The 27291-nt window shown below is 39.7% G+C and overlaps 1 protein-coding gene across 1 annotated transcript in view; it reads right to left on the bottom strand.

Annotated features, from left to right (window-relative positions):
• Reln (reelin) overlaps positions 1-27291 on the bottom strand; it is a 445074-nt gene that overhangs the window by 289177 nt on the left and 128606 nt on the right. Inside the window, exon 3 of the mRNA XM_041668128.1 lies at positions 22298-22433. Within this exon, the coding sequence (XP_041524062.1) occupies positions 22298-22433 (136 nt within the window). The remainder of the gene's footprint in view (positions 1-22297; positions 22434-27291) is intronic.

Below are 27291 nucleotides of genomic sequence, written 5' to 3'. Positions count from 1 at the left end.
CAATAACTCCCCTTCAGAGTCAGGCATCTTCCACCAAGCAGTCCCAAACCATTTTCATGTAGGGTCATTTGGAAACAGAGGCCCTTAATATTGCCTGGGATGTCATCATCTGTCCCGGTGGGCTCTTTTGACATGCCTAGGTCCCATGCCACTTATCCCTGTCTTTTGACTCAGACCCCTGCTATTGTCTTCCCGGAAGACCAATGGGCAAGCAGAGTGGAACCAACCTAACTGACCACAGTGACTGCTCAGAAGCAGAAGTCAAACGCTCTGCCTCAGGAAGGTCAGGGAGAAGAGTTAGGGGAACTGGCCTTGACAGCAGGCTGGAGATAACTGGTACCTGATTCCCTGGGGCATGCTGTGTTTGCATACATATGACAAAGGCCAATCTTTTTCTTTCTACTTGCTTTATTAGGATTTGCCCTGTTTCAATCAATACATAGTCAAGAAACTACCATGAGCTCTCTCTCTTTATCTGATCCCTTTTATGGAACCTGAATTCAAAGGTCCTACATACAGTAGTGTTTGAACTATGTTAATTTCAAGCTTATATCTAATTTCTTACTTACTGCCACCTTGGACCTCGTTTATTGTTATTGCTCTCTAATTCCCACTAATCTAGTCTCAATGTTTCAAATCACTTCCTCTCACATTTGCTTAGAATTTTATTTCTTATCCCCTCTAAGAATCCCCAAAGACCCTTTGAATTTCGTGTAATTCCTCATTAATACCGTGTAACGAACATCTCTCCATTTAACATCACCTGAGAAATTAATTAACACTTTTTTTCCTCTGCTTTGAGTCAGTGATGAATACATGAATGTATGTGACAGTGGTTTTCCTGGAAGGCCTCTGGAAATGCTTTCTACATGCAGGGTATATTTTCTCTTGTGATCCTCAGGCAATCTTTTGTTAGCTAATAATACCAACAATCTTGTCAATTTGAAGTCTTGCAATAAATTGAATGAGAATTGAGGAAAATACATCCAGAAATATAGTTTATGCAATTCACGATGATTTTTCTCTTAACTAAATTTTGAAGAAGAAAAGGCTAAATAAAAGCAACCTTGCCTTCCTTCATATGGGAAGATAAGCAGAGTGAGTCAACCAGCCGGGAGGACATTTTGGTGTCACCTTACTTGGAGGGGACGACACTTAACTACTTTTTAAAGTAAGTATGGTTATGTATGATTGTGCTTCATTAATGGGATATTTTATACAAGCCAATTTTCTAGATGAGTCCAGAAAAAACAAAGGTTTATGGTGTCTATATATTGCTTTTATTGGTTAATGAATAAAGAACTGCTCTGAGCCAATGGTAGGGAAGAACAGAACTAGGCTGGAAAGCTAAGCTGAATGCTGGGAGAAAGAAGGGCAGAGTCAGAGAGAAGCCATGGAGCCTCTGCCAGAGTCAGGCAGGCTGAAACTTTGCCGGTAAGCCACTGCCCATGGTGATACGTAGATTAACAGAAATGGGTTAGATTCATAGGTAAGAGTTAGCCAATAAGAAGCTAGAGCTAATGGGCCAAGTAGTGATTTAATTAATACAGTTGCTGTGTGATTATTTCAGAGCTGAGTGGCTGGGAACCAACAAGCAGCTCACCTCTCTCCAACAGGTTTACCCCATGGGCACAGAAAAAAAATCCCAAACATAGTGTACAAGTGATACCATTAACAGGAAGATGCAGTGACTTCAATCTGAACTTGTTGCAGAACACCCAGAATTATAAGGTCACCGTAGAGCCAAAGTATCCAAGGGAAACACCACTATCTTAATCAGTTATCTGCTATCAGTCTGTGATGATATGGCTTTTAGTTATTTCTAACAGTCTGTGACAATGTGGTTCTTTAGTTATTTCTGTTCTGCGTGCTGCCCTGAAACAGTGGGGACCTAGGGAACAGGGGTCAGTGATCCATGGTAGGTGGTGAGCAGGAAAGAGGCCTGGGCTATACTGCAGATGATTGCCATGGAGTTCATAGTGTGCTCCCCTGTCTAGAACCCAGTTTCCCCATTATTGTAAAGTGAGCTCATTCTGGACACCACATAAGCTCAACAATACAACAGACGAACTTTGCTCTCATCAGTATACTGACTTGACCATGGCCCTAAACCCGTCTTCCAAGTTATACGTCTTTGTTTTGTACCCATAACCAACCTTCAAGGTGACTCAGAGGCAATGGGATGCTCTATTGAATGAGGTCCACTATGAATTCCCAGTTCTTAAGCTGTCATTGGAACAACTTTATAAACCGAGAGTGTTTGCTGACAAAAGTGACCAAACTTACAGAAATGGAGATGACTATTGTATTACAAAACAATCTCTTGAGTCAGTTGGGCTATGAGTTTTCCCCATGTTCAGATAGTTGATAAATTCTCAGTTCTCAAGTATATAAGTGTATGCTAGCTAATACTTGGCCTTGTAAAATTTTACACACAATGACATACATTAGTTTTATCCTTTCTAGAGAAATAAAATCAAACTTTACCTATGTGTTGTGGCTTCTAAGGCGGGCAGTTTGGGTGAAAGACATTAGGATGCATTTTCCTCATATTTAAGGTGGAGTCCTAAATTTGACTTGATGCATCAAACAAAGAGGAAGATACCAATGAGATATTAAATGTTAATCAGTATTGTGTATCCTACAGCATTGTCAACTCCTCAGCTTTGATTTTTATGATTCACAACACTACTTTATCTTTAAATGCTATTATTGTCTATTGTGACGCTCTTATTTTGAAAATTAAAATATAAATTGAGCAAAATGGGCCGTGGAAAGTCAATCCTGAGACCTGGAAGAGGTGTGCCAGAGTGCTAAAATGATACTCTGCAAGTTAGGTGTTTATACTCAGACACTGCAAATGGAGCAAAGTGGGCTGTGGAACATCAACAACCCTGAGAACTGGCAGAGGTGCACCAAAGAGCTAAAAAATACTCTGTAAGTCAGATATTCCCGCTCAGATATTGACAATGGCACGTCCTGCAAATGTCTTACTTTGGCCATTACCATGGAAAGCATTTTTAAGTTCCTTCCGGTCTTTTGCTTTTGTTCTCTGAGACAAGTCTTGCTAGTCTTTTGGCTGACCTTGAACTCGCAACTGTCCTCTGCTTCTGGAGTTTAGGGGTGAGCTATCAGCTCAGCAACGCCTCACAGGTACTGCACTAATCATCCAAGGTCAATTCTGTTCTCCCCCACCCCACCACTGTACTAGAAAGTTCTGTGTAAATGGGCGCAAAACAACAAAAACAAATTTCAAAGGTAGTTGATATCTAAACCCTCCGGTCAACTCGTTCATCAACAACTACACTTTCAGTTCCAGAAGTCTGGTTAAGCTGTTAAGTGGGTATTGAAATGAGTAAAAATTTACTTGAGAGGATTCCAGAAATTTCATTCTCTCAATGTAGACTCAGCAGAAGGGAGTAGCTTTAAGGCTCCTTACGTTTATAAAGAAGCAAATAAATATAAATCATCAATTTGCATAAAAATCCAAAAAGTTCAATATACAGAAATCTAGCTCCCCAAAGAAAATGTCATGCTTTACAGTGGGTATCAGTAGCTATTTTTACCTGGACACAGACACACACACACACACATACACACAAACACACACACATACACACAAACACACACACATACAAACATACAAACATACACACATACACACACAAACACACACACATACATACACATACACACACATAGACACATACACACACATACACACACAAACACACGCACACATACACACACATATGCATACACACACATACACATACATACACACACACATACACACACACACAATTTCAAAGGTTTTCTTTAGCAATGATGGACTAAAGACCTTACACTGAACTTATTTTAGCTAATATTACCCCTGACTACACGACAGCTGTCAATGAAGCCAACATTCTCGGTTCAGTCTCTTTTAAGGAGCTGAGAATGGAGCTTGGGTAACGCACTGTCTTCCTGGAGACTCAAACCCTCATCACTTGGAGATCTCTGTTGGTGCAGTAACTGAGACCATCACTGTGTGAGCTCACACCATTCTCCTGGCTTGTATTTCTTTATTCTAAACCCTCTCGTTTCTTTCATATTGACACTGATGTTGATCCTACTTGTATTTCATGGCAAGTTCCCATTTGACTCCCAGGGAAGCCTAAAGGCACTGATGCACTGTGGATTTGTGCTTCTGGGAGACTGATGGACCAGTGAGCTGAGAGTAAGGGCAGCCAGATAACCAAGGATGTGTTTTTTCATCTTGTAGAATATTATGCCTTGAATTTGGCAAAACCAGAGATGAAAATAAAAACAGTTACTGCACAGATGAAGAAGTTTAGTGTACATATTCTTGTAAATAGAAAAAAATGGTTGGCATTAACTATGGTCCTATTTGTTTGTATGATAACTAGAGAGCTCTAGAATACAGCTGCAGGATTTCTTTTGGAAAAAGCTTAAAAATACTGATATTAATATTTACTTTGAAACCAGGTGTAGTGGCACATGCCTTTAATCCCACCACTGAGGAGGTAGAGGCAGGAGGGTCTCTGTGAGTTCAAGGCCAGCCTGGTCTACAGAGTGAGTTCCAGGATGGTCAGGGTTGTTACACCCAGAAACCCTGTCTCAGGAAAAAAGAAAAAGAAAAGAAAGAATTTACTTTGACAGAGAAGGCAAAATAGGATGTGGAAGGAAAGAAAGATGAAAATAATGCTGTCATAAAAGTATTAATAAATGAGTGATAATTTTGAAGGCTTTAATGGGCGCTTACAATCACTTGGGAATGAACTATTCAGAAAGTCAATTTCTGGTAATTTGTATGGTATAATAAAGCCAAACCCCATTTATTAATGGGCTTATATTTTATTATATAAAATGATATTTTATTAAACAATAAAGCAACAAACGTGTGTGTGTGTGTGTGTATGTGTGTGTGTGTGTGTGTGTGTGTGAGAGAGAGAGAGAGAGAGAGAGAGAGAGAGAGAGAGAAGGAGATATTAAGCTTCTCATTCTACTGACCTGTCAGGTAAAATGCTGTTAATTCCATGGGGCTTTGGAAGCAGAATGTTTACTTTCAGTTGAAAGCAAACGTTTTAACATGTTTATTGAGATTCAATGAAGGAAGCAGACATTATGGAATGATAAACAGACATTACAAAATGATAAACAAACATTACAGAATGATAAACAAACATTACAGAATGATAAACAAAGTTGAAGCAATGACTGGAGCATGAGAACAATAGTTAGGACACTGACATTTATCTCCCTGCACCTCAGCGAACAGTGCAATGCAGTTTTATACATGTCTTAGCGTTCATTTTATTAAAATTAATTCAGAGTTAACTTTAATATGAGAATAATGTAGTTTCAACGAAAAATATGCAAAACATATCAGCTATGAGGTCGTCCATCATAAGATCACATAACAATAACCCATCAGAGGGAAGCCCAATGTCCGCAGAAGACAGGCTGAGTAAATACAGCACAGGACAGATATCTAAAAGGATGCTATCTGGATGGTAATGTGGATGGCTGTCTATCGGGAAAACATTCATAATGTAAATGTTTCTTTCTCTTAAAAAAGCTAGGTTAGGAAATAAAGTGGATGGTAGAACTCCAAATCTGTTAAAACTACAATTGAGCACATATCTATGTCTGGAGAAATACACCCTGAGGCACTGTTCTAGTTTCTGATACAGAAGAAATGTGTGAGTCTATATACATGAAGGGTCTTACTAAGTAATATTTTAATATAAACAAGAATTGTCTTCAGAATCAGAAAAATACTTAGAATATTTTTGTTTTATTTTATTTAAATGACATTTTTTTCATTTATTTTACATACCAACCATGAAGTTTCCCCCATCCTCTCCTCCAAGCTATCCCCCCATCCTTTCTGTCCCCTCCTGCTTTCCATCTATACCTCCCTCCCCTTCCACTCTTCCTTTGACTCAATTCAGAAAGGGGTATTTAACTGCACAGCAATCTGGGTCTATGGCATAAAGTAGAGAAATACGCACTTTCAAAACTGTAATAATATGAAAGAATTCTGAATTATTTTCCTGTGGCTGATGACATTGTGTGGTTGTTTCCAAGAGATGTGAACTGTTTTCATTCCTAACACACAGGAGCTAAACAGAAACTAATGCTGACTTTTTTCTTTTTAGAAATATTGACATGTAGATAATGCAGATTCAACTGTCTATCTATAAAATTTATGCAGTATGAAAATTTCTGTCTATCTGTATCAACATATTTTAACCTTTTTTACAGTGGATATGGCATATATCACAGATAAGAAAGTATAAATATTTATTTCAATGCTTTAGACTACACTTAAGATCCCTTATATTGTACTGAAAACAGCCTGGTATTGGCATAAAAACAGACAGAAGGACCAATGGAACCAAATTGAGGACACACACTGCCGAACACCTGATTTTTGACAAAGAAGCAAAAAATATAAAATAAAAAAAGCATATTTAATAAATGGTGCTGGTATAATTGGATATCAACATGTAAAAGAATGAAAATAGACCCATATCTATCACCGTGCACAAAACTCAAGTCCAAATGGATCAAAGACCTCAGCATAAAACCAACCATACTGAACTGCATAGAAGAGAAAGTGGGAAATACACTTGAATGCATTGGCATAGGAGATTACTTCCTAAATATAACCCCAGCAGCATAGACATTGAGAGAAACAGTTAATAAATGGGACCTTCTGAAACTGAAAAGCTTCTGTAAAGGACATGATAGATGAGACAAAATGACAGCCTACAGAATGGGAAAAGATCTTCACTAACCCCACATCAGAGAGAGGTCTGATCTCCAAAATATACAAAGAACTCAAGAAATTGGTCATCATAAGAACAAACAATCCAATAAAAAATGGAGTATAGACCTAAACAGAGAACTCTCAACAGAGGAATCTAAAATGGCTAAAAGATACTTAAGGAAATGTTCAACATCCTTAGTCATCTGAGAAATGCAAATCAAAACAACTCTGAGATTCCATCTTACACCTGTAAGAATTGCCAAGATCAAAAACACTGATAACAACTTATGCTGGAGAGGATGTGGGGAAAAGGGAACACTCCTGCTTTGCTGGTGGAAATGCAAGTTGGTACAGCCCCTTTGGATGTCAGTGTGGCGATTTCTCAGAAAATTAGGAAACAACCTTCCTCAAGACCCAGTGGTGTTGCGGGAGCTCCTTCCGCTCCTTCAGCCAATAGCTGTTGAGATACCAGCCCATTGGGGTGTGGTCTCTCTCCCTTTAAAAAAGCGGCCACTTCCCTCTCACTCCGCCTACCTAATTTTCTGTCCTATCAAAGGGCAGTTTTCTTTATTAATTAACCAATGAAACAACAGATAGAAAGATGACCCTCATCCATCACAGTAATACCACTTTTGGGTATGTATCCAAAGGATGCTCAATTGTGCCACAAGGACATGTGCTGTTCATAGCAGCATTGTTTGTCATAGACAGAACCTGGAAACAACCTAAATGCTCTTTGACCAAAGAATGGATAAGGAAAATGTATTACATTTACACAATGGAGTACTACACAGCAGAAAAAAACACCGACATCTTGAATTTTTCAGGCAAATGAATGGAGCTAGAAAACATCATTTTGAGTGAAGTAACCCAGACCCAGAAAGACAATTATTACATATACTCACTCAAAGGTGGCTTTTAAACATAAAGCAAAGAAAACCAGCCCACAAATCACAATTCCCGAGAACTTAGACAACAATGAGGACCCTAAGAGAGACATACGTGGATCTAATCTACATGGGAAGTAGAAAAAGACAAGATCTCCTGAGTGAATTGGGAACATGGGGACCTTGGAGAAGGGTTGAAAGGGAGGGGAGCAGAGAAAAATGTAGAGCTCAATAAAAATAATAATAAAAAAGAATATATGTATATATACACATATATATGTGTATATATGTATATGTAACAACAATTAATAAGAAAAGAGGCCATGAATTTGAAAGAGGGTAAGGAAGGGTATATATGGGAAGGTTTGAAGGGAGGAAAGGGAAAGGGGTAAATGTTGCAATTACATTAGAATTTCAAAATATAAATTTTGAAAAGAATTTTCAAATAAAAATCCCTTATATTGATTTTAATTTCTTTATCAAAGCATGAAATATTAGTAGCATTTCATTTCTAAACCAGAAGCAAATAATGTCATCATAAAAATTTTTAAAGATTAGATGTTTTTACCTAAGGTGATTGTAGGTGCAGTTTTTTGGGTGTGTGTGTGTGTGTGTGTGTGTGTGTGTGTGTGTGTGTGTTTTCCTTCACACACACAAAATCCTTTCATGCCAAATCCTGGCTTAAATGTTGGTTTGGTGGGTTTTTTGCTTGTTTGTTTGTTTTTTTTTTTTTTTTTTTTGGTTTAAACTTAATTCCCATAGTTAGTCTTCTACAATCTTTAACCTTCCAAAAAATGTCAACTATAAATATTTTTTTCAGTGATCCTTTTTGAGAAGCCAGACAGATTCCGTGTGACCCGGATGTGGGTGCGGCTATGCTCCGGAGACTCCCATGAGCCTCGTTCACGATGAATAAGGAAAGGTAACAGTTTCCTCTATTTTTTTATTTTATTAATGTTGAGTTGGTGGAATGGTATTAAGATTTTTCGTGGACACACGCAACCTATCCATGTTGATTCTAAGTGAAATTTATTATTCTGGTTGGCAAAGGAGTCTTAATAATAAGGCAGTCAATATGCTAACCAGAATCCGACTGACAGGCAAGCCACCTAACTAACAAAACACAAATATTTTTCAGACTTGAAAGCAAACATGAAAGTATGTTCTATCCAACATTTTAATGTAAGAATTATTAGAAATTAAAGTATCTTGTTTCTTCGTTGAGAAAATTCACACATAAATATAAAAAACAGAGCAAATTTTGGACGATGCCAACACTGCTTCATAGAGTATGTTTCCCGTGCAGGCTCCTCTGAGATTTTGTTACCTGGTAAGTCCACCTTGCCCTTCCCAAGCCGAGTCACAACAGTAGATGCGAGAATAAATAAAAACCTATCACTCTGGACTCCGCCCTCACAGCGCAGACTAGGAAATGAAGGAGTTTATGGGCGCCCTTGCCACACGTTAACCGTGTCTTCGGGGTTGACGTCGGGTTTTAATGTGTATCCTTGTACTTCTCCTTCCGCGGGAAGCCCGTCTCCAGGGATCACTTGCAGAAAATAGGACATTGAGTCCATAATTAAAGTAATCTCGTTCTAGGCAGATGCTCCGTTATCACATATTACAAAAGGCATCTTGAGGGTTATAAAACGCGCGGCAAATAGGTTTGGAGATGAGGAACAGCAATTTTTCATCTAATTTTGATCCATAGACATGTAAGTACTGACTTGCTACTATTTTGGGTTTGAGCCAAATCAGAATTATGGCGGTTAGAGGAGCCAGGCAGTCGCCAAAATGAAAGTATATTCCGGCTTTTAGCCTCAGAGTGAGGAAAGCGCTTTTGTAACCGTCTCTGCACTTAGCAAATAAGGGTGCCATCTCCAATCTGAGCATTAATGCCTGCAGGCGGATTTAGAAGGGCTTATGTGGCTGAGCTTTACAGACACTTTCAACATGCTATTTTAACTAAATAAGGGTCTAGCCACTTTAGCTACCTTGCAGCTATAGTCTATGTTTTAATTAGAAGCATCTTTACTGTCTGTCTTTCCTACAGAATTCGGAATGTTGCTCTTTAAAACATACAGCTCAGATAAAGAAAGCATTCTTCATAATCCCATCCATAAACACGAAGGGGAAGGGTCTCCCTCACACTGGACTCCAGCTAGGACTTTGCAGCGTCAGTGACTGAAACCTATGTTAGTGATGTACGGTGTTTTTGTTTGATGTTTATTTCTTAAACAAAAGAACTTTAAGCATTCACTGACTTAATTGCTTGAATTAAAAATTGTGTTTTGCATGTGTAGTTTCTCAAAAATTTAAAGGATAAATCCCAAATAAAGCAAAAAAAAAAAAAAACCAATAAAATTCTGTAACAATCCTTTCCCTGGACTTGAATCATCCAAGTTAAAAACACAGTCAATAAAATTAACCTTCAAATTTAGCATTCAAAAGTGGGAGTTCAATTCAATACAATCATATACTAGAATGTTCAAATATCAGAATTAATATTTAGAATAATTTATGTAATGTCCCTGGAATTGTTGGAGAAAAACTATAGATTGGGAAATTTGAACTGCTGAGACATTATTATCAAATGGCCAAGTTGATATTTCCCCACACAATTGACATATTAGAAAGCCTGCTGCTACCAGCACATGCCTGTAGGGAAAACGATGAGATTCTAATTCTTTGGCATATACCATGCATTCACACACCCACTCAATGAATATTTGTTAATCACCAATTAACACTACATTGGATTAATAAACTAGATTATATTTGCTTATGTGGCATAGTGTGATGTCTTGATGTATACAGATGATGTTGCATGATTCAAACAAGTGGATCAATCATTGCTTATGTTCTCTGGTGAAACACTGGAAATTCAGTTATTCTAAAATGTGTAATATTTTTATTGGTGGTGTTTACTGTACAATAATAGATCATGAACGCCCTTTCATCTGAACTTTTGGGTCTTTTGACCAAACCCTCTCTCCTCTACACGTCCAAGCCCATCTCCACCTTCTGATAGTGATCCTGACACACTCAGCAATTCAGAGCCCAACATTGTAAAGAATCTACATGTAAGTGGGATTGTGTGCCATTGGTGTCTGAGCCTGCCTTACTGCCATGAGTATGTTTTCCTCCATAGCCACCATGTTACAAATGACAGACTGCCCCCCGTAATAATGAATAGCATTCCAATGTGCATGTAAATCACGTGGCCTTTACCTGTTGGTGGATATCAGTTATTTCCACATCTTACATATTATGAAGACTGTATAATAAATGCGAGGATGCAAACACTTCTTCAGCGTATCGATTTTTATTACCTGTGAATGTACAACCATAAGCAGACTGCTGGGGCATATGGTAGCTCTACTCAGATTGTTTTTAGGACTCTCCAAAATATGGATTCCCCTTGTCTGTGTCTTCTCCAACACTTTTTATCCTTCATCTTTTCAACAAGCATGTTTTAAAGAATTTAATAATGCTATTTGTGATTTAAATGTTGGGAATATGTACTCAGCATTCGGCCATATAAAAGGTATTTTCCAGTTTTAAATGTTTGCTTCAGCTCTGTTTACATGGAAACTATCTTGTTCTTAAGAAGTTATCTTTAGCCTTAATAATACATTTTTACACTTTTCTGGTTAATGTAGCAAAGCTTGATTGATTTTGTATAGCACTTGCCTGGTAGCCTTCTTTTATCTCTTTTTGAAGCTTTGTGCTTAGGTTTGACATTCAGAAGCAACATGTTGCTGCAATTTTGGATGGACATTCTGAAAGTTATTTTCAAATGGAAATTTTCACCTGTTTGTGGTCATTGTAGCTATTGGCGGACTTAGACTTGTTTAAGGGTCTGCTACATTTTATACTTCCATAATTTTTAAATGATGTGTAATCCTTTCCTAATCTCCTTCTTCCTTTGAAAGTTCTAATTTCATATCCACTTTTAACTTTATACGTTTAAGGCTATAATCTTTCAAGTTAATTTGAAGGTATTTAGTAATTTATTTTCCTCTGTCTTTAAACTCCAACATGATATTGCATTGTAGTTTGATTATCCGTTGGTTTAAAATTAAAGCAAACCGATATGGAATAACCCTTTTGTACACTGTGAAGATGTTTCACTCTGATTGGTTTAATAAAAAGCTGAATGGCCAATTGCTAGGCAGGATTTCCAGGCACAGAGGATGCTGGGAAGAAGAAAGGCAGAGTTGCCAGCTTGACTCAGGGGGACAGACATGTGGGAGGAGAGGTAAAAGCCATGAGCCATATGATAACATAGATGAAAATGTATGAGCTGATATGTTATAAGAGCTAGCTAGCTAGCCTAAGCTATTGGCTGAGCTTTTATAACTAACAATAACTCTCCACCTCTTTATCAGGGAGCAGATGATCCTGATGAAAATGTCCGACTACATCAATTAAAGTAATTGTCAGTGTGTATTTCCTCAATTATTCCAACATTTGATTCTTAAAATTCTAGATGCTCCCCAAATGGCCTTGCTCCTCACCAGTGCCTCATGTTTTGAGGTCTTACATTTCCACCTTTTTTTTCCCTGGATTCATCTTTTTTTACTAAAGCGGGTTCTTTAAAGATCTTGCTTCAAAATGGTTTGTGTAGTAAAAAATCTTTAAACTTATAGCTTCGAAAATCACTTTGCCTTCATATTTGCCACACTTGAGGCACAGAACCCCAGGATAATGGTTGTTTTCCGTTATGACTTTGAAGGTAGTTTTTCTTTGTCTTCAGATGAGAAGATCATTGTCCTGTTAAGTTTTAGGTGACACACCTTTTATCTAGGTGACTTGGGTATTTTGGGTTGTAATATTCTGAAGGCTAATTATCAGTTGTATCATTGCTAATTTACTTTATCTTAGGTAGAAAAGATGTTTACCTTTTCCTTAGCTAAAAATTCTTCTCCACTATCTCCTTATGGTTGCCCAATCTCATTCCTTGTTTTATCTCCTTCTAACATTTATATTAGATGTTAATTCTTAACATGGAGTTTTATATCAAGGAATTGATGTAAAAACCACTGTCTGCTTTACTCAGGAGTTAAGAACTGGCTGCTCTTCCAGAAGACCCGGGTTTGATTCTGTAACTCCAGCTCCAGGGGATCCACCACCCTCTTTCTGGCCGCTCAGTCATACATGACAGATAAAATACCCATACGCATAAAAGAAAGAAAGAGAACAACCCTGAAGGAAGCAACTCAAAGGAGAAGGGCCTTCGTTTTGGTTCATAGCTGAAGGTATAACCTATTGCGGCAGGAAAGTCAGTGCAGGACTGTGGAGCATTTGATCGCTGCACAACTGCAGTCAGGAGGAAGAGCGCAGTGGATGTTGGTGTTTAGTTGACTTTCTCCTTTTTATGCTAACCACTCTGAGGGAGGGCTTCTCCACCTCACTTGAGATAATCCCCTCCGTGCATGGCCAGAAGCTTGCCTCCTAGGTGTTAGTAGATCCTGTCAGGCAGGTAGAATTAACCACCAGAGCAACTCTTCACACGTTGAGGGGTTAGTATCTCATAAGTAACTTATCTTTATGGATAAGTTACTCCAGGAAGATAGCAAACTTTTTTCTCTGTGTTTCCAGAAAATGGATGCTTCATATAGCGCACCTCTTTTCAGCTGCCCCTCCTTTCTTGCCTTCTACTGTTTTTAAAGGGGCTCTCACGTACTCTGTGTACACAGGTTTGGAATCCTAAGTCTGGGTTTAAATATCCGTAGGACATGACAGCTTCGACTCTGCCTCTTCAGCCAACCTAGCCATTTTGCCTTTCTCCTGGAGTCTGGTGGGGCCCCCTTCTCACAGATCTCAATGTTTACGGCCTTAGCCCCCATTTCTATATGCTTTTAGCAGGGAAACACCTGCTGGATAAGCTTAGTCTTCCCTGATGCCAGAAGCCCTCTACAAACACAGCTGTAATCTGTAGAGAGTTGAGCACAGCAACACATTCCTCTAGGCTTTCTTCACCCCATCCCAAGCATCTCCCAGGCCCTATGTTGTCTTCATGAATCCCATTCCCAATGTACTATAGGATAGTAGTTTAAGATAAGAGGTAAAAGGTAAAAATTCGAGTCAAATTTATTGTTCGCTCCTTTTAGGAGCTCCTGGCTTAGAAGGCATGACAGGTACATGCCAGCACACGCCAGCACACGCCAGCACACGGAAGGTGGTGTTTGCTGTTAATACAACACTACTGTTCTCACTACCACCGCCACCATCAAGTGACATGTTAAGCTCTATTATTGTTCTTATATTAATAATGATTAGCCCTCCAGATGACATCACTTAAATAATAGGCACACGAGAATAAGCGTCCACGGGTAAGAACACCGAGTAAGAACAGATTGTGCCACAAACCTACTGTACTTTGAAATGTATGGTTACTTTCTACAAACGTCAAAGTAATGCCAGAGGAGAAGATGGTCCAGCAGATTCTCTAAACCTGTCACGTACAAGGGAACTTTCTGGAAGGGCTAAAATGGTGTGTATCTGTGCTAGTCAGCAGCAGTGACAAAGTTACTGGTCACATCACATGACTGAGAACTTGAAATGTAGCTGGCAGTGCTGAGAAACCGCATTTCAAATTTTATTAATTTTAGTTAATCTAGTTCAAACAGTTGTACATGGCTTGCATTTACTCTGCTATGAAATGCAATTCCAAACAAGTCTTAGAATATATATATACACACACCCAGGTAAGTTATATACAGCAAAATTAGCTGTTTCAATTTTTGTGTGAAAGGATTAAAAATTTTATTTGCCATCTGCACCCATGATTTAATATTCTGATTTTGGACTAGAAGTTCAAAAATAAGTCCAGTGATTGCTTCTGTTACCCAAGTGTTCAGACATTGGCAAACCATCGTGCATCCGCTGCCATGGGAAAAATGTATTTACCTGTTTCTCCAAAGTCACTACCACTGCTAATTTTAAATGTGTTCAACTTTGGGATGAAAATTCACTAGGGGCTTCTAAAACTGGCTAAATAAATTCTAAAAATAGAGAAATAGCTTAAACCTCCCCACAAATATCACGTAAGGTTGGATTCAGAGGCATTTCTCACTGAATCACGGGAAGCTAGTAGCCTTTGATCGTCTGCTTCCCAAACATTTCATGAGGTTCCGAGTCAGATGTCCCAGGTTCCAGTGTCCCACCTCAGCTACAAGGTCCGGCCGAGAAGGGCAACTCTGGCTCCAAACCCCAGGCCCTTCTAAATGCTCTCCACATCCTCACCCCATAAGTTGAAGCCATGCAAGGGGAGATGGTACTTTGCCACAGACTTTTTCCAACTGTCTGGAAAGCGAGTATCTTCAGAAAGGAGAAATTCTCTACCATAGCTATTTATCTTGGGTGGAATTCTGCTTCAAAATATCCATCTCCAGCACTGAGAGGCATCCCTACTCCTCTGCCACCGGTCTTATGACTGATACAAAGAAGGGTACTGAGGAGACCCTAGGAGATTATCCTAATAGAACCAAGAAGCCTTACCTTGTGGACTTTTGGAGGAAGAAAGAAGAAAGAAAGGAATGGAGAAAAGAAACATGAAGACGTTATTTTTACTTTCCAGTATTTGCTAAACTTTTAAAATATGTCCCATTATTAATATGACAATTGGTTTCTCCGACCCTTCTTGGAGTTTGATGTATATATTTTATCTCAACCACATTTCACTCAATTAAAAATTAAATCCACAAGAAGCGCCCTGACCTCATTTGCCAAGGTGCTGATCTCAGAGAGTACACGCTAGACTGTCACCTTGTGCAGCCTAATTGGCTGTGTAACTCTGATAAAAAGCAAGGGCCGGCGGGAGGTGAGAACCACAGCCAGGCTCCCCACATTTCCCTCTACGGATGAATAATATACTTTTTTATACTGTCATTCACTGGTACATTTCTGAGCAGCATGAAAATAATTGTCTCAAATTGGAGGATGTGTATAAAAAAAAAAAAAGAAAATCAGACCGTCAGGGGGAAAAAAAGAGAATTGAGATTTACAGACGAAATTCCTTATTCAGAAAACAGTGTAGCTAGTTGACCTCATGGTAGGGATGCATCATTTCAGACTTATGGGAGAGATAATTTATTCTCTGCAGCAAACTGCATGTAGTCAAGCAGAATCTGTACGTATCAACTGCCGACACCCTCCTTTGCGGCACAAATGAACTCCCAGCAGACAGGGATGTAGGGTCACTGTCTTATTTCAGGTGTTTAAGTAACAAAGCAGATATAATTGTGGGATTTCCTTTGGATGGATGGAAATAAATGAACAACAAACTACCATTTTTTTTTCTCAAGGGATTCTCCTGGCAGGCTGGAATGGCTTCCATCAAAAGTTAAAAGCATCCGGGCTACACTCAAGACAGTGCTCCAGGACTCTGTATCAATTCTATCTCAAGCCTGACAGGCATTCAGAAACTGCTAGTGTCTTCAAATTCTTCAAATGATCTTTCTGCTTCTTGTTTAGAGTTTTTTAAAAACGACCACCCTATAAGTTATTTCCTTGGCAGTATCAAGTATGGTCCCTCCCAGGTCCCTCTTTGCTGATCCAAGTTTATCTTAGATAGAAAATAGCTCAGTTCATTTTGTTTTCAGTTTTTGTGCCTCTTGGTATCTGGATGAGCTGGGAAACTGAGCTACTGGTCTGGGTACCTGGATGAGCTGGGAAACTGAGCTGCTGGTCTGGGTAGCTGGATGAGCTGGGAAACTGTGTTGCTCATCTGTGATACTCGTCTGGGTGTCTGGCTGAGCTGGGAAACTGAGCTGCTGGTCTGGCCTGGGGACCTGGATGAGCTGGGTAACTCTGTGCAGATTTCTAACAGTGGGACACACCCGCAGACACGTGGGCAAGGTTCCGATGCTGCACTGAAGATACTACGTGACGCCGGGCGGTGGTGGCGCACGCCTTTAATCCCAGCACTCGGGAGGCAGAGGCAGGCGGATCTCTGGGAGTTCGAGGCCAGCCTGGGCTACAGAGCTAGTTCCGGGACAGGCACCAAAGCTACAGAGAAACCCTCTCTCGAAAAACCAAAAAAAAAAAAAAAAAAGATACTATGTGAGTTAAATGGCATGGGTATAATTATTTTCTTTAATAAAATAGAAAAGTGATTACCTTCAATGTAAGAGCAGTTGGAAAAATCACTTTTATCTCAGGCTGTTTTGCTCACAGTTACTTAAGACTTGTTATTCAGCATTTCTGTACTTCAATGTCCTCATCTATAAAGTGAGAATAATTCTCTAAAGTGGGCTCCATTGTTATGCGAATTATTAGATTAAATTAGACGAACGGTGTGCATAAGGTAAATTAAACATTGTTATTTCCATGATGTCTTTTTCAATCGTTTCTAAGGTTAAAAGGCGTGAAGGTTTCTTGTCCCTCCTTCGCGTTCCTGCTTTATCCTTGAATCCTTCCTTCCTGTCCCTACCTGTGTTCACCCTCTCTCCTCTCTTACACCCCCTTTTCCACTCGAGGTTTATTAGTCTGAGATAAGCAGGACAGCAATAAGCCACGAATGTGAGGAAATGAGACAACACCAGCTAGACGGAGTCACCAACAGGTGAGAAACAGCGATGCTAAGCCCGTGGTCGCCCTTGTCTGTATGGGTCGGTACAGCTGATTTTTCAACCTCTCCCTCATCCGCACGTGCCTCACCTCTGTCTCCCGCTTGACTATTTTTAAACAAGAAGGACTGTATGCACAGCCCATTGCTGCAGTTGGCCCTTCACACAGCCTATATTATTTAGTAGAAAGGTACATGACACATTATAGAATTGTCTTGGATTTCAGCTCAAATGTATTTAATTCTCGGTGCAAAAATTTTTTAAAATGTTTCAAAGCGAGTGACTTGGTTTAAAACTATGAAAATTCCACCCGAGATTGGCTGTGCTGAGGCTAAAAGTTGGAGTGTCCTATCAGCTCCACCAGCCTTACAAAGACCATGCACACGCTAAGTGAGATACCAGTCACTGAATGTCTTCACAGCTAGCGTTCCATGTGTCTTAAGACATGAAGTAACACATTAAAATCACAAAAGGAAGAAAGCAGAATGGGAGCCTATGGCTTTAAATTCTAAAGATATATTTAGGGCTGGCAGGGTGACTGAGTGAGCGAAGGTGCTTGCCACCAAGGGTGATGATCTAAGTGTCAACCTCATAACCCACACGGTGGAAGGAGAACGCAGTTCCTGCAAATTATTCTCTGATCTCACATGTGGGATCATGAGCATGCCCCTACTACTCCTACAAAAAGGAAGTAAATGCAATTTTAAAATTAAAATATATTTTAAAAAGCCTCAAACCTTTATAGCAAGGATATGTATTTGACTAATAAAAATGCATTTAAAGGAATTCAGAACTGGGACCTGGGACGCTGCTCAGCTGGTGAAGTGCTTAGCACACAATCCCAAGGACCTATGCTTGGTGCCCTAACACCCCTGTAAAGTTGCAAAGCTAAGGCATGGTTACGCTGTTTGTAATCCCAGCACTGGGAATTACAAGGCTTATCCCTTAGCGAGCCTGGACTAACATACGTGGTTTCCTCAGGCTTATCCTTTAGCTAGCCTGGACTAACACAGGTGGTTCCCTCAGGCTTATCCATTAGCTACCCTGGGCTAACATACATGATTTCCTCAGGCTTATCCATTGGCTAGCCTGGACTAACATTTGTGGTTCCCTCAGGCTTATCCATTAGCTACCCTGGGCTAACATACATGATTTCCTCAGGCTTATCCATTGGCTAGCCTGGACTAACATAGGTGGTTCCCTCAGGCTTATCCCTTAGCTAGCCTGGACTAACATAACATGTGGTTCCCTCAGGCTTATCCATTAGCTAGTCTGGACTAACATAGGTGGTTCCCTCAGGCTTATCCATTAGCTAGCCCGGGCTAACACAGGTGGTTCCCTCAGGCTTATCCATTAGCTAGCCTGGGCTAACACAGGTGGTTCCCTCAGGCTTATCCATTAGCTAGCCCGGGCTAACACAGGTGGTTCCCTCAGGCTTATCCATTAGCTAGCCCGGGCTAACTGATGAGCTCAGGTTCCACTGAGAATCAGAGTCTCAAAAAACAAATGTGTACAGATAATGAAGAATGAAGCTGGACGTTGGCTTCCTCATATAAACACACAGGCACACACACATACACACGCACACACATGCATGCACACACATGCACACACACGAGCACACACATGCACACATACACACGCGCACACACCACACACACGCGCACACACATGCACACACCACACACATGCACACATACACACGCACACACACCACACACACGTGCACACACATACACATGCACACATTCTCGCACACACCACACACACACGTGCACACACACATGCACACACACACCACATACATGTGCACACACATGCACACAGACATACACACACACACACCCCTTTATACATAGGTTTACACGCACACAAGAAGTCAGGAATAAGCAAAAAAAAGTGAAAACAGGAGAAAAGATAATCTTCGAGAAAAAACAATTGTTAATTACATTGGTTGGACTTTTACATGTTATATACATGTAACTGAATTATAACTGTATTCTACAAAGAAGTATTAACATTGTATGCCAATAAAGAAGTAAAAAGCAGGAAAAGAACTCTCCCACCTTCACAAATCAAAGATCTAATTTCAAGGCTAATTGGAAAAGAGAATACATAGTGTGCATTTACATCCAAATACTATAGATTATTGTACTGTTTCAGTTTTGTTTGATGTTTAAAATCAATATTGAATATTGTTGATATTTAATGTTAACAATCTTTAAGTATTGTTGGACAGTGACTAATTATTGATGCACATATGCATAAAATATGCATATATATATAGTAAATACAGTAGTACGGAATATAGGTAGGAAAATACAAACAGATGGCTTTAGTTCAGTCTCCGTTTCCTGTGTCTCTCACAAGTGAGAGGGAAAGAGATCAGTGAAAGAATCCCACCCACAAAGGACACATCGTCTATGACGTAACTGCTTATTAAGAGCCCTAGAAAGTGTGAACAATATCATCAAATCTTATTGAAACTGTAATTGAGAGCGACTTCATTCCTTTTCAGTCAAAACTTTATTTTGAACAAATGGAATTTTCTGACTGACTGCTAAGAAAACACACACCAGAGATAAGACTTTAAAAACTCAGGAGAAACAAGATTTCACATTGTAGGAACAGTGAGATCAAAAAACCATTTGTGATGTGTAATTTTTGTTGGCAAACTGACTCACCTTGTCATGATGGGGACATCTTCACCATGATGGGGACATCCTTGCCATGATGGGGATATCCTCGCCATGACGGGGACACCCTCGCCATGATGGGGACATCTTCACCATGATGGGGACATCCTTGCCATGATGGGGACATCTTCACCATGATGGGGACATCCTTGCCATGATGGGCACATCCTGGACTTGATGGGGGCATCCTCACCATGATGGGGACATCCTCGTCATGACGGGCATTTCCTTGCCATGATGGGGACATCCTAACCATGATGGGGACATCCTCACCATGATGGGCATTTCCTTGCCATGATGGGGACATCCTTGCCATGATGAATACTTTTTCACCATGATGGATACTTTTTTTTTTTACCATGATGGGCACTACTCTCTCAAGCTTTGAGCCAAAACAGATCCTTCTCCCATAAGTTACTTTTTGACAATTATTTGGTCACAGTAATAAAAAATATTCAAAAATTATATTTTTAGTATATCTTAAAATAAGTTCAATTGAAAACTTAAATTTTGGAATTTATCATAACTCATGGTTTCGAATTTGAACAACATGGTCAAGGCTATAGTTTCAAGCCTCACTATGAGAAAAATAAAACAAAGAGAAGAAGAAAACTTGAGTTTGTTTGAGGTAGGCAGTTTCATACTGTTTCCATTACTGTATGTTTTGTCTTTTTAAGAAATCAATTCTTATTTTAAAGTAAGTTATATATGCATGCTGCAAGCAGCAGGGACCATTACTAAGCTAAAACAAACTGTGCCACTGGAGATCATATAGCCTGGAACACTGTACCAGGTACCACATACACACGTACAAACAGCCGAACAACTAAAACTACCCCCTCTTGATGACCCCCACACACATACAAACAGCAGAACAACCAAAACTACCCCCCCTTGATGACAAAAGTTTTTAACAAGTCTTAAAGAAGGCATAGGCAATTAGACCTGGGGGAAAGCATTCCAGAGAGGGAAAAGCAGAAAGTCAGAAGGCTTAGTACACTGTTACTTTCTGCTCATCTGGAGCCCCAAGGAAGACAACAAAAGATAGATAGCCTGAAGGACTGGATTCTGGCTTCTCCAAATCCTGAGTGAATTATCATTTGTATCTAAGAAGATTAGCTAGATACCACAGTGTAGGACGGAGTGGGAAGAAGCGGGGTGACCAGGCAAGACACGTTTGCAGTGATCCTGCAGGAGGTACTGTAGAAAAATGGCTCAAACGCAAAACCTTCCCAAGGAAGGAGGCAATGGGATCAACTGCCAATCAACTGTATGGAATAAGTGTGATAGCATCAGCTATCTGGAGACCATGCCTTCAACACATAAACCTATGGGAGATATTTTAAATGAAAGCCACGACTTTAAGACAGTATTGTAACATGAGGGCCTGCTCGTTGGGGTATCTGTCCTGCCTGGTACCCCACAGGCTGCAAACCCCAAAGAAAATCACACACAGAGACCTCCATAAGATAATAAACTGATTGGCCCATTAGCTCAGGCTACTTATTAGCTCTTGTAGCTTTATTAACCCATTATTCTGATCTATGTCAGCCATGTGCTCAGTACCTTTCACAGCAGGGCAGATCACATGTGGGAAGGTTGTAGAAACTTTAGGAGGTAGAAGCCAGTGAAAGGAAAGTAGGATATTGGGGACATGACTTTGAAGGACATTGGTCATTCTCATGTTCCCATTATTATCTCCTTCTCTCTCCATTACCCCAACTCCATGAACGAACTGTATAATCTTCCATGCTACCTGTTCCTGCTGCCACGATGCTCTACCAACCACAGAGCAAACAGACTAGGACTACGCCCCCTGCAGCCAGGGCAAGCACATTAGGTGAGGTTTACATACTGCTACAACCCCACACCGTGTAACCCCCATCTTCAGGGACATCTTAACTTTTCACCATTCCCCTCCTCCTCCTACCTGCTCACTGACTTCTAGTCTATTAAGCACTGTTGTTATCTGGAACTAAATAAATATGGAGTTTATAAATAAATATGCAAAATAAAAACTTAGTTGGAATGCCAAGCAATGATAACACACGCCTTTAATCCCAGCACTTGGGAGGCAGAGATGGCAGGATCTCAGTGAGCTCAAAGTCAGCCTAATCTACAAAGAGAGTCCTAGGACAGCCAGAGCTGTTACACAGAGAAATCCTGTCTTGAAAAACAAAAGTAAAAGAAAACAAAAAATGGAAATTAACTACTTTACAACTGACATTGACTTATTTTAATGCTGCAATTAATGATTTTAATTGAAGTCAACCTGTTGGCATAACTAGCTACTCTGTGTGAGCCCTCTAAGGCAGTATTTGCCCCCCACACACATTTGCCACATCCACCTTAGGTACTCACATGAAATTCACGCAGCCCGTGCCAGCTGGGGGAGCGATCCAGACAAAGCTGAGGTTGGTTGTCGGCAGGTGACTCACATGAGAGGCCACCACGCTGCACATGAACTGGTTACCAAACTGGTGTTCGGACATGATCCCTGCAAGACAGAAAGGAAGGGATGTTACAAAGAGAACAAAATGAAATAGCCCTTACTGCCCACCCAAACATAATGACATTTGACCGATGCCTTCGATCCTCTGTATGTTAACACAAGCAAAAGGACTGATGAAAAACTCAACAATATGGAAACAACTTATTTAGAAAATAGACAAAATACTTGAAGAGCTTTTGTACCAAAAAAATAAAAATACATGTGACAAGTAGCACACAAAATGCTCAACACTGCTGCAAACTGCAAACCAAAACAACAACATGGCATCTACTGGCATCAGAAGAGCCCAACGACATGGACAATACTGCCTCCTGGTGAGGATAAAAAATTCCTCTGTCCCTTGAGAAGACAATTTTCTCATAGAACTGAAAATACTATTACCATAACACATAGTGATTGCTGTATTACCGCTCCATGTGAAATGAAACTTGCATTCACAGACATAAAAAAAAAAAACAAATGTTTGAAGCAATTTTGTGAATTTTTCACTCAGAAGTGACTAGAAGGAATTTCAGGAGATGGACAAAGAAATTAACTATGATACACTCAGGAAATAGTCTAATTTAGCAAAAATGGGAAAAAAATGAATAAGCCATGCAAGTATATAAAGAAAACTGAAACATGTATAGCACAAATATATATATAGCACAAGTTCACATAGAGGTTGTCCACTCACTCCATATCTATTCAGTATAGTACTTGAGATTCTAGCTAGAGCAATAAGACAATAAAAGGAGATCAAGGGGATACAAATTAGTAAAGAAGAAGTCAAACTCTCACGATTTGCTGATGATATGATCGTTTACAAAAGCAACCCCCAAAAAATCTACCAAGGAACTTCTACAACACATAAACTCTTCGTTAATGTAGTAGGATACAATACTGATTAAAAAAAAAATCAGTAGCCCTCCTTTATAGAGATGATAAACGAGCTGAGAAAGAAATCAGAGAAGAATCACCCTTCACAATAGCCACAAATTACATAAAATATCTTGGAATAACTTTTAACCAAACAAGTGGAAGACTTGTATGCCAAGAACTTTAAATCTTTGAAGAAAGAAATTGAAGAAGACACCAGAAAATGGAAAGATCTCCCATGCTCTTGGGTAGGTAGAATCAACATAGTAAAAATGGCAATCTTACCAAAAGCAATCTACAGATTCAATGCAATGCCCAACAAAATCCCAGCAAAATTCTTCACAGATCTTAAAAGAACAATACTCAACTTCATATGGAAAAACAAAAACCCAGGATAGCTAAAACAATCCTGTACAATAAAAGAACTTCTGGAGGCAACACAATTCCTGACCTCAAACTCTACCACAGAGTTACAGTACTGAAGGGCCTGGTATTGGCATAAGAACAGACAGAAGGACCAATGGAACCCTAACAAAGACCCAGTTATCAATCCTCATACCTACAAAGGCTTGATTTTTGACAAAGAAGCAACAAATATTTTTTTTTTTTTTTTTTTTTTTTTTTTTTGGATTTTTCGAGACAGGGTTTCTCCGTAGCTTTTGGTTCCTGTCCTGGATCTAGCTCTTGTAGACCAGGTTGGCCTCGAACTCACAGAGATCCGCCTGCCTCCGCCTCCCGAGTGCTGGGATTAAAGGCGTGCGCCACCACCGCCCGGCAGAAGCAACAAATATTAAATGGAAAAAAAAGAAAGCATCTTCAACAAATGGTGCTGGCACAACTGGGTATCAACATGTAGAAGAATGAGAAGAGACCCAGATCTATGGCCATGCACAAAACTCAGGTCCAAATGGATCAAAAACCTCAATATAAAACCAACCATACTGAACCTCACAGAAGAGAAAGTGAGAACAGTTATCCACCCTGATCCTCTCAATGCCTGTGTCACAGCTGATATACAGGACACTGTGTTCACCCTGATCTCAATGACTGTGTCACAGCTGATGCCCAGGCCACTGTGCCCACCCTGATATTCTCAATGACTGTGTGTGTCACAACAGACATGTAACTCACATATAGTTGGAATCCTATTCTTGAGATAACTGAAATCTAAATATGATAATACATTTAAATTTACAGTTTTTCCTCTGTTGCATGCAGGGAAACATTTGCATGTTGAGTTTTTAATCATACTTGTAAAGGAAAAGATCTAAAATAGAAGGATCTAATTATGTTGTTTCTTAAAGAAATGAAAGAAAATTAAGCCTCCATGTGTGTAATATATTTAATCAGTGTTTTTATAGTCATTGTTGTGGTTCTAGAGAAACTGTCATATGAAACGTTTCATATAGAATTTCATCCCTTGAGAAAATACTTAGAAGAGAACTTGGCTGTTAGCCAAAGTAAACGTGTATGGGTCTCCTGATCTGATATGGGATAAGAACACTAGTCTATCTACCACACAAATTGTGAAGCTTTACAAAATAAGGTTCCTGTCTTGATTTCTCCACGATGTTAAACTCTTTCCTTTTAGATGTTTTATAGACATATCAGAAAAACGGAATATTCACAGACTACTAATGTCTACATTAGCAATCAGTAGAACTTTAGTATACACAGTTCTTTATGGAAAGAGTATGACCATCTGAGTTCATTGTCGGATAAACCATTAGATTACTAGTTTATTATTACCCAGTCTTTGTTTTCTTATGAAAACTGTGGTAGGAAAGAAACCCATAGCAGCTTCCTTTATCCATATCACACCATTGCAAGGCTCATCTCATAACGTCTTTAATTATTCTAAACTTCCCTCTATGATCCCTTTTAAAGGCAGCGACACACATTTCCGTACCTTCCGGGATGTCATTTTCCCTGACATGTCTTCAGTTATTTTAAGTTTGCCACTAAACCTTGCATGAACCCATTTTCCCCTGAGGAATACTTCCCCATCTTTTAATGTGCATACTGTGGGGTCCTCAAAACTAGAACTGAGAGTTCTATGAGCCCCAATGTATAAAATAAAATTTGCATGGTCTCATAAGACATAATTTATTTGCTTCCAAAAACCACACTGAAAATTTTAATAACCAAAACAGTAATCTTGTGAGAAAATGAAATTCATGTTAGGCTTTGTGGATTTGAAACACAGGTTACTCTAACCTGGGGTTACTCAAGCCTGCTTAGTTTCCATGGTTAGTTAACATCAGGAGTCAGAGACGTGTTCTGGTTTGTTTGTTCTGAATTTCAGATGAAAACTTCTGTGCATAGGAGTCAAAGGGCAAGTGTGTTGGAAGTTCAGTACGGTGCATGAAAAAATGCACCTGCCAATCAGGCAGATAAAATACCGCAAGTATTACTTTGGGTTTTCTAAGACTTCAAGAACACTTGGTAGAATGGTGTGTCAGAAAGTCCAATAAAGTTATTGTCTTACAACTACTTAAGAAGTATAAAACTAGAATATTTGGATATGTTAGATCATTGTCTCTATTTCCCCTTTGACTTCATCCTGCGCACATTCTGTAAAAGGTTTCGTCGGCTAATGAGACAATGCTCTGAAAACCTAGTTTGGGAAGTTAGCATGTTCTTTAGAGAAAAGGAGAAAATGATCTATGGAGTTCCTTTCAGACATTCTAAAGCCTGTTAACTCAAAACAGTGCTGATTCTTACAGACTAGGCTTGTTTGCCACCTTCGCTGGTTCAATATACAAAACACTTCAACAGAGCTATACGGGATTTTATACACTGGAAAAGTAAGTAATCCAAGAACTTCCCTCAAACACCCTTGTTGCCATTATCTGTGAAGCAGCAGGTCAGAAGAGGAGGTGAACAGCACACACTGAGACTGAGTTAATTTCCTAAAACATTGAAGACTTTTGCTTTTTAGTTTCAGCCCAAGAAACTAAAATGCTATAAATTATAAAATCATTCTGGAATTGTATGGTGATGGCCATGTTAAAGATGCCTCAAGAAGGGCACTTCGTCCACACCCTTCATCAATTATGTAAATAGAGCTCGTTCTTAACCAACTTGGCCCTTTCCTCATTCATCAGGGTCACAGAGATGAGTCTCCACTCCAACCAGCACTGCAGTTACTGTCTTCCTTGTGACTTTGGCATATATTATTACTTTATCTTATGGAAGGGGCTGTTGGGAAACGGTCAAGCTGAGTACACAGACCCTGGAGGCAACTGACCCTATACAGACCTGTGCTCAATACCAAGGAACCAGGGATTCTTGGTAGGGTCACTCAGTCTCTTTGCTCTTCCTCAAGAAAATGGGCAGGAGTAAAACAGGATGGCTGTGCAGATGAAAAGACTGGATGGCTCACAATGCTATGTATGCTAGCTATTATTATAATCTCCATCTTAGAGACTCAGGAACGACGGCACGGTGAGTATAAGGGACTTGTCAAGAAGAGCCAGTAAAGAGCATCCAATCCGAGTTCAGCTTCTCTCTCACATTGTCTGTTGGCTCCCTTCCGACATGTCTCAGCTCTGTGACAGCTGTAGGTCACAGTTGCTCCCCTGTGGAGCAAAGCCAACAGTTAGATGTTTAGAGCTACTGAGCTTGCGGATCGGCGCCCTTTCCCAAGAGGTAGTGAAACGTGCACTGTCTTTACTGTCTCTGATCTGCTGGACCAATGCAAGGCTCTGCTGCCTTCTTTCCTAACTCCAAACAGGCTCCTCCCTGAATAGCTGTGTGCTTGTAGAAGCTAGGGTGTGCTGCTTGCCCAGCAGGTATGACTCTCACCACACCACACGAGCTACCTGTCTAGAATAATCTTACTACCCAGTTTCAACTCAATTCTTGGACCTCATCTTATTTATGTTTGATTCACAACATAACCACTAGTTAATAATACATTGCATTTTACCTAGGAAAGGAGTTATATGTTATAGTTTAGGCCAAATAAAAATGAAGAGGTGTT

This window comes from Microtus oregoni, unplaced genomic scaffold, assembly GCF_018167655.1.
Source record: "Microtus oregoni isolate MIOR12 unplaced genomic scaffold, Mior012 000018F_ref0000195, whole genome shotgun sequence".
NCBI classification, from domain to species: Eukaryota; Metazoa; Chordata; class Mammalia; order Rodentia; family Cricetidae; genus Microtus; species Microtus oregoni.
The sequence above is the reverse complement of the archived record's forward strand: the minus strand, read 5'-3'. Positions and strand labels throughout refer to the sequence as shown.